This window comes from Lissotriton vulgaris, chromosome 4_1 (genome assembly GCF_964263255.1).
Source record: "Lissotriton vulgaris chromosome 4_1, aLisVul1.2, whole genome shotgun sequence".
NCBI classification, from domain to species: domain Eukaryota; kingdom Metazoa; phylum Chordata; class Amphibia; order Caudata; family Salamandridae; genus Lissotriton; species Lissotriton vulgaris.
In genome coordinates, this window is record NC_141691.1 from 498,533,916 (window position 1) to 498,546,739 (window position 12,824).

The 12,824-nt window shown below is 44.5% G+C and overlaps 1 protein-coding gene across 2 annotated transcripts in view; it reads right to left on the reverse strand.

Annotated features, from left to right (window-relative positions):
- The window catches only part of NUP62CL (nucleoporin 62 C-terminal like), a 325,577-nt gene that overhangs the window by 52,163 nt on the left and 260,590 nt on the right, over positions 1 to 12,824 (reverse strand). For both annotated transcript variants that reach the window (XM_086964653.1, XM_086964652.1), the window contains 4 exons: positions 5,945 to 6,089; positions 5,708 to 5,757; positions 4,866 to 5,000; positions 3,881 to 3,992 (listed from right to left, as the gene is read on the reverse strand). In XM_086964653.1, coding sequence (XP_086820779.1) covers positions 3,881 to 3,992; positions 4,866 to 5,000; positions 5,708 to 5,757; positions 5,945 to 6,089 — 442 coding nt within the window. The remainder of the gene's footprint in view (positions 1 to 3,880; positions 3,993 to 4,865; positions 5,001 to 5,707; positions 5,758 to 5,944; positions 6,090 to 12,824) is intronic.

Genomic DNA, 12,824 nt, shown 5'->3' on the forward strand with positions numbered 1-12,824 from the left:
AGCCCACGTGGACAGTAGGGAAGGTGTTGGATAGAAAATTAAACTATTTCCTATCCAACAGCGCCCTCCAGCGAAAGTCGTTGTAACGACTTCCGTTGTAATCCCTGCGTTGTAATGGCATTGCGGGGTAATCCCCGCGTTGTCAAGGCTGTTCCCAGTGCCACACATATTGTCTGATCATGCTCCGGTGCGGATGGCGCTCACTCTTCCTTACGGCTGCGAGCACCACTGGTCCTTTCCCTCGACAGCGCTATTGGACTTGGTATTCCGCTTCGAGCTCCACAACGCTGTTGCTGAATAATTTCGGTTGAATGTAGGGTCTGTTCATCTATATGATATCCACTGGGATGCACTCAAGGCAAACATTTGTGGAATTTGCATTTCTAAACAGGTGGGATTGCTGCACCATATCTGTACTAGTTTGGTGTGAGTAGAAACTGCTCTCAAACACAGATGAGGACACTCCTTTACCCGCCCTCACAGCTCTTCATAAACACTCCGTTTTGCTGGAGGAATTTCATGACGTGGCTGGGAGGGAAGTTAACCTTGAAAAATATGGTGTGGTGCAGAAATCCGGTGACGGCGAGAGCCCTGGTCGGATGCTTATTCACCACCTAGGCCCCCCCCCCTTCAAGGATCCGGACACATCACAACACTGGAACCAGACAAAGGTACCCTTGTCACAACCACTGCAGGCATTTTCACTGAAGTAGTTTCCTATTATAAGTCACTAGACTGCGCTCTCTCCTTGATTAAGATAATAAAATACTGGCCAAAGCATTGACTAATAAGCTGTTATTATTAGATATGATATAATCACCTGTGCAGACAGGATTCATACCACATTGGTTCACTTTCCAAAATTTGCACGTTTTCTTCTCAGTCTTGAATAGGATATCTCCAGACATCCCAGCATTGTTCGACCTTCTCGATGCAAACAAGGCGTTTGACTGTTTGGAGTGGTCCTTTCTCCACGACACCCTACGGAAGCTAGGAATTCCGGGAAGGTTCACAGCCCTGGTCTCATTATACTCTAATCAGAGAGCTCGTATCCCCATTACCGGTTACCTTACTGACCCTTAAAATATCTTAAGTGGGGATACACACTCTATCCTTTATTATAGCAATGGACCCATTGGTATGCCACCTTTAGTATTGTCATATGCATCACGGTTTACAGTTTTCTAAGGGACCACTCCTTATGTCAATGTACACTGATGATATAATTTTTTTCATTCAACAACCCTCAATTAATCTAACCCCAATAGAACAAGAGGTAATCTGGTTTGGCGAACTTTCTGGCCTATGCATTAATTGGGAAAAAATCAGAGCTGTTCCTTCTTACTGACATTACTACATCCCCTGCCTGTTAATACCCTTTTAAATGGTCTGCTAACACCACTAAATACCTGGGTGTTGATTTACACAGGAGAAAGGAGCAAGTCATTTGACTGACTTACGGCCCTGTGATAGACAAACTCTCCAACCAAACTGATCACTGGTACAACTTACCTTTTTATGGCCAGCCACATAGCCATTATAACAAGCATTGCAATGCAATGCAATATGTCTCGCATTTGCTAGCGTTTGATCTATTATTTTTATTTTATTTTGAGTTTTATATAGCGCAGACTAGACCCGGAGGTATCAGAGCGCTTTACATAAGGTTCCACAGAAATTACAAAATTACATCAGTTACAAGTTACATCAGTTACTAGAAAAACATTTCAAATTTCAAGAGAAGACGAAATAAATGGAGATTAGAAGGATTTTAAGACCTACAGACAACACTCATTAGATTTAAGACATTGTCCTCCCAGACACGGTAATGTTTACTAGATTATTTGGCAATTTAACAGTATGACATCCCACCTCGCCCCCCCTCCCCTCCCTACTGTTGGCAACCTACGCAGCCATCTGGTGTAGTCTTGTCACTGATCAGCTGATGCATTCCTGCCAATAGCATTGACTTGTAACATGAACACTTAGAAACATGGTTTTATTTCTTGTTTTTAATATTAAGCGAAACTCACCATAGTAGGTGTCAGCGCGCTGTACAACAGAACAACAGGACTAAAGGGTATGTGTTCACTCCTCAAATAGTACCACATCGTAACCAATGAAGACGTAAATTCAAAAAGATAACGAAAGATGTTCAAACTAGTCTATTATGTGATCAACGCTCCACATTACATAAATCAGTCAGCACCGCACATTGCTTCAGCCACATCCGGTGCGAGTGGACAGGGCAGGCACTTCGACAGATCAGAGTAAGCCTTAGGTGTAGTGGCGAGGACCCGTCACTGCACCCGGTCAAAATTCAGGTGAGCGCTCCAGGGTGAAAAATTCTATTTAGCTGGTGTTAACCCTTCCCGTCCTTAGGGGATTTGGAGGTGGCAGTCCTCCGTCTTGTTCAGGGACAGGAGCAGGGGTACACACCCGCAGATAATTGACAAGGAAGCCGCGGATACGGAAGGGATTTCCATGCATTAGTAATAGCCGAGAATGTGCTGCAAGGGATTTTTTGGCTACCCTCTCGCTGGGTAAGGCTGTTATATTCCAGAGGTTTTTATTTGTCTGAACACACGCTGAGGCGATCATTCTCCTGCGCAGCAATAATCTCCATTGAAAAATGTTTAAATGGCTCTCTGTGGAAACACTTCCGCCTTAAAAATACAAGGGATGAGCCATTAAAACAAATGGCATGCAGCAAACGTCTGCCCTCCGGTTGCTCTTTCCGTTTGCCATTACGCAGCTTTTAATGGTGTCCCATTCCTACTCAGGGGCCCAGCGACTGTCAGGACCCTCAATTCCGAGGACCCACCGGGGCCAACACCTTCTGCTCCTTTATACTTGTGGCCAGGGCCCACTGTCAACTTATGGGCGCCGGACCTGCAGCGTCTTAGGTGCTCCGTCCACCAATACAGGACAGCTTGCCCCCAGCTCTATGCGGGCTCTCATCCTCGTCTGGATGCATGAGCCCTCCAGGCTGCCGCCTGCTCCAGTACTCTCCCTGCGTCTGCATAATGCAGCTTCCGGTCCTACTTCTCCGCCTCCGTAAGCGCTAGGCAGGCGGGACCCAGAAGCTTAGTCCTTGGGCCAATCAAGCCCACAGCGCACCTCTGGGGTCGACCACCGCTCTCTACTCGGGTCCCGACAAAAGCCCTGGGTTCAGGAAGTGCCTCAGGCACCTCAGCGCACTCCTCCTTCCACGTGGCTCGACAAGGATGCACCAGCCTAAGCAAGTCAGCACCAGCGACAGTCACGGCCTCAGCTCTTCTCCGTGCACAATACCACGAGCCGACCACCAGCTGGGGTCCCAGAGCACAAGAGACTTCGACCCACTGCTGACTAGCAGCAGCAAGGCACAGGATTCCATAGAATTAGATAGGACAAGTAGGGGGCTTAAGTAGACTACGTCCGGTCAGTCATCTTGCCGGACAACACCCCGGGTTCTTTATCCTTAGTATCCTAAGTCCCCAGATGAAATTAACTGCTCAAAGTGACAGCATGCAACATGGAAAATGTAGAAGAATTGTACTCGCATCTAGACAAGCTATACTGAATTTCTGCTCTGCAAAAAACACAATTTTCTATCTTAGACTTGTATCCCTGAAGTTATGTGGCCCCCTAATAAGAAGGCAAAAAATGATTACTCATGCTCAGTCTCTTTATTAATAACTATAGTTCTGTCCAGCATTTCATTCCATATAAGCAGCAGCATAGTAAATTATCTTGGCATCACCCTTTAACCATCTCACTATCTTCCCTTTTTAATCTTCATGAAAAATGTGTGGTCTACATTTTCTTACGATTTATTTTAATATCTTTTGTTAGGAGGGACCCAGTTCAAATGAATTCAAATAAACATTATACTTACTGGGTCACTTGTATCAGCAGGACCGCCAGACGTGTTAAGATGTTCAATGATGTCTTTAAGATCCTGGGCCATACGTTTTAGCTGAGCATCAATGTTTTCTGCTAATTTATAGCTGTATAAGAGAGCATTTTGTTAAAATGTCTTCAGTACCAATAATGATATCACAGTTTACTCCCTAATGGCTTCTCTAAATGCAGGGGATTATACTTTTTTCAGCTACCACAGTGGACTCAAAATGTCATACACTACATAACCACTAAAGAGGAAGCACGAACTATGAAGGGCATGAATGGTATATATAAAAATAATCTTTAGATCACTTAAATATCCAAGATCTTTAAATATTTTTTTTAAAGTATGTGATTAGAGTGTGGATATAAGGGCAGCTCATTCTTGGAGATGTCATAATGTGGAGCTTCAGCGATACACATAATGCACATTTTGAACTGGTGACAAACACTGCAACTCATGGGGAAAAAACATTCTACAATGTGGAATATTAATCTAAGATTACATATTACAACGTTAAACTTGACATGGTATAAGAATATTCACTTTTGCCTAAAATAAATCAGTTTTAATGTAATTGGAGGTACGGGATAATTTCTAGGAATCTCTAGTTCTAAAATAGGTAACCAAAATTACATCTAGCTTTTAGTTTAGAACCAAGGAGACAAAAGTTGAGTAGAAAGGGATACAGAGGGTAAAAGGACAGCAACTTTGTTTCTGCACTCAAAAGAGTAACTATATTGCTCCTCGGACACAATATCACAGTGTAAACCTTATGTAATAAATGAGTGGTTTAGAGGTGCTTGAGAGCAAGTTGCTTCTATTTCAGAGGGAGCTCTTTAATGATTTAATTGGAGGTCTACCGTGCATATCATTTTAATCAAGGATGGCTGAGAGGATGAAAGGTAACGGTTTCATCCCTTGAAGTGAATTTACCGATTTCACAGCACCAATGAATTTCTAGATCTTTGCTTACGTTTTTTCGCGCTCCTCATCAGCATGCTGTAGGTAGATTGTCCCACTTTGCTCTTTAACGGACTCCTCTAGGGGGGTTAGAAGGTCCTCCAGCTCTTTCTGCTGTGAAAGAATAAAGTCTAGTTCCTGGTCCAACCTAAAAATAAAATCACCAATGGAACACAAATGAACTGTGCTTTTGGAGAAACGGCACAACACCACAGTGATTGAAAATATCAAAATGTTTTGTGTAATCAAAATGAAAGTTGCAGTATTACAATTCATTGCTGAAAAATGCTGCTTAGGAAGCGATAGTAATAAGAAAAGAGTCAATAGCTTGAGCAGCTTTCTTCAAGCTCTGCTAGGAGAGTTTATTCACTGTCTTCATTAGATACAATGAAGTTCATATGCTAACGTGATCAGCAGTCACAGGTTTCCATTCACTCGTTTAATGTCCACTCTATTTAAAAGTAAATTACAGAAGACCACACTAGCTCATATCATGCAGGTGTAGAATTGTGGTCCGCAGTGACATCTGAGACCGCAACATCGAAAAAAGTTGGATATAGACATGCTCAATACACTTGTCGAAGTAATCTCAATGACCTACTTCAAAAATTACAAATACCAGACATGTGAGAAATCTGGACTACGTACTTCTTTTGTTGGTCTCCTTGAAGAAAGGATGGGCTAAATGGTCTATCCATCTCATTATCTGACATTACTGAATCTACACCTATATCTTGACAGTACACAAATGTATCAGAACTCTAATTACACCCTTAGAGTCATATGATAACAAGGCAGAACCCAGTTCACATGCACTGAGAAGAAAAACTGCAAACAACCCGCGTTTAACTGTACCTCTTTTGATCAAGCTTCACCTTTTCAACCTCCCTGTGTAAAGTGGTAATCTGAAAAGGTATGAAGGTTAAACAGTCAGTGGCTTAGAAAAGTGTTAGTGAGTAAAAATGTTTCTTTGACTCTAAATACTTGTGCAAGTCATAATATGATAGAACCATTAATAGATCACACAACAAGGAGCCTTTAACGTGGCCCTTAACCAAAATTTAAAAACTCTTGCCAGTGGCACTTATTCACCTTTTCTCCGTTCTCGATTAGCGTCCTGTCCCAAGCATTGACCTGGGTGGCCTGGTGCAGAAAATGTTTCTCCTGGTCCTCCAGTTCCAAGCTCCACTTATTAATAAGACTTTCAAGCTGGGCATATGTCATCACAGGAGGAGTGCTAGATAACAAAGAAGTAACCTGTCACAATGCTAAAAGTACTAACATCAAGGCACAACTTTACAACCTCTTGGTGCTGATCAACTCTTTTATACCCAGCAAATGCATATACCTCAAATCAATTTAAAAATTGTTAGCACAAAAATTATGTCCCTTTAACACATACTTTAAAGATTTGTCGTCTGGGATATACATGAAGCTTTGAAAAATAACAGACATGATAATTAGGTTTTCTTCCTGATTGTATTTAGTTTGCAACCTGGTATGTCGGATCCTAACTAAAAGAAATATCAAACTATCTAACTGTGTTCAAAATAGGGCGACAATCCAGCCGTTAAATAGATAAAAAAGTAGGTACTAGAGGACAATATCGCAAAAAATTCAGAATTCTTTGTCAGGAACATAAGCACAGACTATGCTTTCTCTTTCTATCTTACTTAACATACCCTAGCCAAGACAGTCATGTTCAGATAACAACCCATAATCCTTGCGGAAATTGTCTACAAAACATATGTCCAAAGCGTTCTCTATTTTGTTCATCAAAAATAGTGAAAAATAAGAATGGAAATCAGGAACTAGAAGGAAATAAATAAGGACTTGTCTCTCCCACGGCAAAATAACGTCCCCTTCCTCCTTCTATTCAATTCTTGACGACTCAATGTGGGTCCACAAAATTGTGTGCTTTTAAATCAGTGTCTGCAAATACTTCGAGTCCTTCAAATGAAAATGGCAGCACTCAATATTCAGCCAGGATGACGCCTGTCGGTCCCCAGCGGCAAGAAGCCATAATTCACCTCCTGGTGCATGAAGGCATCTGCATCATTCAGCTTCATCCCCAAGCTACATGACTTTTCTCTCAGATTACCATTTTTTAGCTTAGTTGCTCTGTTATCACTTATCAGATCATTCAGAGTTTATAGAGTTGCCGGTCTGTGGAGGCGGACTAGATGAATAAGTACTCTCTAAAGTAAAACTCTGATATAAATTTGGTCCCGATTGTGGATGATAGCCCCTCCACCTTGTAAGTCAATTGGTGATTCTAATCCAACCACAGTCCAAAACTCAGGCTTCCTTTTTCAGCAAAGCTTGCTTCTCTGCCCTCATATCAGCCCAGTCTCTTCAAATACCTTCTATTGTGTTAAAAAATCAGTTTGTTACTACAGATGTCAGTTTCATAATGACCCAGTCAGTTTAGCGTGGCCATGTGCCTGAGTTAGGCATGGTAGGAAATAGTACCATTTTACATGTACACAGTTCTTTCCGAAAGTTGCCTTCACTTTGCCACCTCGACTTTTGACACACATGCATTTGTGACATTTGGGCTTGTTTCTTGGAAACACCCACCTTGCTAACACAGAGAACTTCATGAGAACACTATCCCATTGCCTTGGCATTGTGTGCAAGGCACTCACGTGTGTTGTACAAATGTGTTTGTATTCCACAGATGGCTGTGTCGCCACATGGAGATTCGTCACCCCGAGTGGGAAGGGTATGCTCAGACGTGAGTCTCATGCTCTCCACACCACTGGAGTCAAGCTATCCTGGCTGATGACGGCTGACAGCCAGAAACCGGTCCTAGGATGCTTGATTCCTGTCCAGGGAAGACATGGCTTGGCAGTTCGGGCTGGACTGTTCCCATGAGGCACAGGGTCAAAGGCTGATTTGCATATGGCCATGTCTGAACTGGGGTGGTGTGGAGTGCAAAAAACCGATGGATTTAGGCCCATATCTTTGTACTGGGTGAATGTATGACATTGTTCTGCATTATGTCCATCAAATGTTGTTTTTGCATTCGATAATAAACAATGGCCAGCCTAATCACAATTTCGGCCCAAGGCAAGCATGCCTTTTTCTGTATAGAACCTTTTGTTTTCATGTATAACCAGAGGAGAGACTTCTTATAACTTCGAGGGGTCCCTACATGCTAATCTTTTTGCGCAGGAGCCGACTGACACCTCTGTGAGGGGTGTCCAGTTTGTGACCAAGATGGGGGTCCTAAGCATTTACCAGGTAATGGGGTTAGATCATCCAGAAGGGTGTTTTTTGGCCGAACATACATTTACAGCCTAGACACTTAGGTTAGGGCTTGCAACGCTTCTGTCTATTGATCATTGCAGCACATATTTTCCATACAAATATCACTTTGGTTTACTAAACATTGAAAAAGTCCCTTCGTGTATTCTTTGTATAGGTCTCCGAGTGAAAAAGAGTTTGAGTGGCTGACGGAAAGGTTTTAGGTTGGTCACCACGGTTCCAGAGGGAACAGAGTTGTCTTTTTCAGTAGTGTCAAAACTGTTTGCTCCCAGTCTAGGATTAGGGGGGCTAATGGCGGCACTGTGAGTTAGCTGGCCCATTGGAAAACATACCCTGTGGGGTGCATGGAATCAGTCTGGCTCCATCTTAAGTTTATGACGTCCATGAACACACAGTTCCCACTGATTAGTGGAAACTACACAACTGTTTCCCTTCTCAATTACTAGGACACTTTATATGTAAGGATTTATCTCTATCTAATAGATTACCTCAAACTGCTTCAGAACTCTGCTATCAGACTACTGCTTGGTCCGACATGGAGGGTTTCTATTTTTTGAACATCTAACAAATCCTACACGTAGCTAATTGGACTTCCTTTAAGAGGCTAAATAGAGTCTCTACCAGATAAGGCATAACCGAAAGTAAGTAACTAGCAGCCCGATTCATGAAACAAAATTGCGCTCGCAAAGGGCCAGATTCTAAGAACCTGGCCCTTTGCGAGTGCGATTTTTGCATTTGGGATTCATCATCCCAAATGCAAAAATCGCTATTTGCGAAATCGCATATTTGTGAGGAATTGGATTTAAGGAATCTCTAATAGAGATTCCTTAAATGCAATTCATCACCCTATTTGAAATTGCGAATTCACAATATTTAGTCGCAATTTACCACGAAATCTGACTTCGTGGTAAATTGCGAAAAACGAGTAAAACCACTTTAGTGCATTTTTTTCTTTTGCATGTTACACACACACATGTCCTTTGGACATGTGTGTGCGCAACACCTGTTTGAATTTGCATTTAAGGGGTGCTACAGGGTGTCCTTCGGACACCCCTGGCACTCTTTAAATCGCTATCTTATTTGTGATTAGCAAATTGCTAATCGCAAATAAGGAATGTGTAGGAATCGCATTTAATTTTGCGATTCCTACATGAATCCCGTTTTGCGAGTCTGTAATAGCGATTCCTTATGAATCGCTATTACAGACTCGCAAAACGGGTCTTTGATGAATCTACCTGCAGTTCACCTTAGTGGTAGTATTTTGTGAACATGTGCACGCAAGCCTACGTTGCTGCCTGGCAGATGTACAGGACCGGGACTCAGTGTGCTAATGCAGTCTTGGCTCTGGGTGAATGAGCATGCTAGCCCTCAGGGGGGTGCTTCTCGGCCAATGCATAGCAGATCTTAATGTAGAGCACGATCCATCGAGAGATGGTCCGCTTCTGCACGGCCTTTCCCTTCTTCGCTCAAAAATACCCCATGAAGAGTTGATAGTCCACTCAAAACTCTCTTGTGCGATCAAGGTAGAACGACCATGCTTTTTCTGGGTCCAGCCGGTGACGTAGAAACATAACCCTTTAAGGAGCCCAGAGCAGAGCCCAGCTGGGTAAGGGAAAGACTAATGATAAGAACCTCAAAAAGGGAAGCAGAAAGGGGGTCAACCTGTTCGTCTGTACACCATGCCACAATCGTGCCCCAACGCAGCCATATACCGTCTTGGTGGAGGGACACCTGACTGCAAGAATAACATTGTCAATTTTGGTCTGAAGATCAAAAGTTGTCAACGGTCACTGGTATATCTCCATGCAAGAAGGCAGAACATTGACAGGTTTGGGTGGAGAACCCTCCTCTGCTGCTATGACAGAAGACCACCCCCCGCACCCCATACCCCCAACAAAAGGGACAGCTTGATCACTGCTCAAGACACCAGCTCGGCATACCAAACTCTCCAAGCCCAGTCCAGAGCCAAAAGGATGACTTGGGCCCGGTTGTTCCTGATCTTCTTGTCACTCTGAGCAGAAGTGGTATGTGCGGAAAGTCATACAGGAGGCCTGAGCTCCACTCGAGAAAAGAGAGAGATGGTTTGGAAACTCCAGCATGCAGAACCGCTGACCTTGTGTGTTCTTGCTGTGATGAACATATCTAACTTGGCTCTCCTCACTGCTGAAAGAGACCTTGCATCACCTCTGGATGGAGATGCCATTTATGATCCGCTAGGCATCTTCAGCTGAGTTAGTCTGCCTGGCGTTCGGAGAGCCCACCAGGTGTTGAAACACCAGGGAAATGACCAGACATTCCAGCCATGTCCATTGAAGCAGGTCCTCGACAAAGGGTCCACGACCCCACCCCACCCGGTTTGTTGCAGTATCACATGGCAGTGGTGTTGTTCCTGAACACCTGCAGTAGTCTTCCCTTGATGGAGGGTAGAAAGGCTTTTAATGCCAGCCAGATTGCCCAGAGCTCCAGACAGCGGATGTGGAGTCTGGATTCCGCCACAGACCAGAGGCCTCTGATTTCCACCTCTCTCAGATGGCCGCCCATCCCAGGAGTGACGCATCTGCTACCACTGTCAGATCTGGTTAGGGAAGCGGAAGGGGTCTGCGATTTATTAACTGCCACTACAGATCTTTTGCAGTTCCCTCTGAGATCTGGACCATGTCAGAGAGATGTCTCCGATACTGCACCCACTGGAACTTCAGACCCCACTGCAGAGCCTGCATATGCCATCAGGCATGTGTCACAAGCAGGATGCAGGAGGCCATGAGGCTGAGGAGCCTCAGAGTCAGTCTCACCGAAATCCAGGAGAGAGGCTGAAATATCAGTCTCATACCTTGAACATCTTGGACTCCCCATTCGGGAGGACAGGCCCGAAACTGCACCGTGTCCAGAACCGCTCTGAAGAAAGCGAGCAGGAGTAAGGTATGATTTTGGCATGTTGATAGTGAACCTACGCAAATGCAGAAGGTCGAAGGTCGAAGTCTGTAGGTGGGAGAGCACAGCCTGGGGCTAGTCCGCCTACAACAATAATCATCGAGCTAGGGGAAGATTTCCATAGATGAGCTGCGACCACTTCCATTCCCTTAGTGAGCACCCGAGGGGAGCTGGTGAGGTCAAAAGGAAGCATAGGGAACGGAAAATGCTTGTTGCCCACCATTAAACACAGGTAATGCCTGTGAGCTCGCAGGATGGGATTGTGAAAGTATGTCTACTGCAAGTTCAACGCCACCTTCCAGTCTCTCGGGTCCAGGGAAGACAGGAGTTGAGTGAGTGTGAGTGCTTTGAACTTCTCCATCTTTAAGAAGAACTTGAGAGTGTGCAGTTCGAGGAGATGACGAAGGCTTACGTCCTTCGTCATCCACAAAAAGTAGAGGGAATAGCAACCATGACCTACTTCTGGCATTGGTGCTCTCTATATGGCTCCCTTAGTCAAGAGAGCGTCACTTCCTGGAGGTTGCCATTTGTGAAGTCAGCAGTGGCTGACATGTTTATGTGTTTCTTCCCTTCCCCTCAGAGCGGTGCTTCAACTACCTGAGCCATAGCCAGGTGAGGTGGAGTCTTTCTCTCCTTTACAAATTGGTAAGTGAGAGTACAGATACCAGAATAAGGTAACCCTGCTGAAATTGAATGAATAGCATGAGGGCGAAATAATTAAATTAGTCGCCTGGTTGTGATATACTAGATGTATCATAGAAATGTGAGAAATTGAATATCTAGTCTGTATTAATTGTATGTTTTGTCTTCCTTTGCAACTGTTTACCTGTGTCCTGTTCAGTTGAAAAAGCCAGCTGGGAGAATGATGTTCAAAAAATACCCAGGTGATAACTTTTCATTATGAGTTTCACAGTTTTGTTATGTTATGCTATGTTAAAGTGCATTTTTATAGCGCTCGGCTACTCCAAAAGAGTGTCCCGGCGCTTTCCACAGGCAGCTACAGTGTATAATCAACATAACAAGAAAAACAGACCCCAAAAGAGAAAGAAAAACGCCCACCTAAACAGAATGATTAAAAAGCCAAGTCTTCAAATTCTTCCTGAATTGAAGCAAGTTGGGAGTGCTACGGAGTACCAGTGGAAGCGAGTTCCACAGCTGGGAGGCCTTGAGGCTGAAAGAGCGCCCCCCAATGCGGGCCTTCCTCACGCGTGGAACCACAGCAGTGAAAAGGGATTCCGAACGCAGTGAGCGAGCAGGGCGATAGAAAGCCAATCTTTTCTTCAGATATCCTGCGCCTGAGCCAAACAAAGCCTTGTGCACCAGCGTCAGGGATTTGAAAATAATTCGCTTCCGGATGGGCAGCCAATGGAGCGTCTGCAGCAACCCAGAAGCCTGTGCTCGTCTATGCAGACCAAAGATTGCCCGGGCTGCAGAGTTCTGTGCCACCTGCAGACGCTGAACCAAGTAATCCGGAAGGCCTAAGAAAAGGGCATTGGCATAGTCTAGCCTAGATCCGATGAGCGCCTGAACCGTAATCCGTCTGTGCTCCGCAGACAAAGGAAGGAACTTGCGGAGCATTCTGAGGATGCCGAAACAGGTGCCGGACAGGCCAAGGACGTGCGCTCTCAGAGAGAGTTTGTTATCGAGCTTAACACCCAGGTTCTTGGCAACCAAGGAGGATTGTGCCGGAGGACACATAGCGGCCGGCCGCCACTGCCGCCACTCGGGATCGAAGGCACAGCCGAAGAATAGAACCTCCGACTTACTGGAG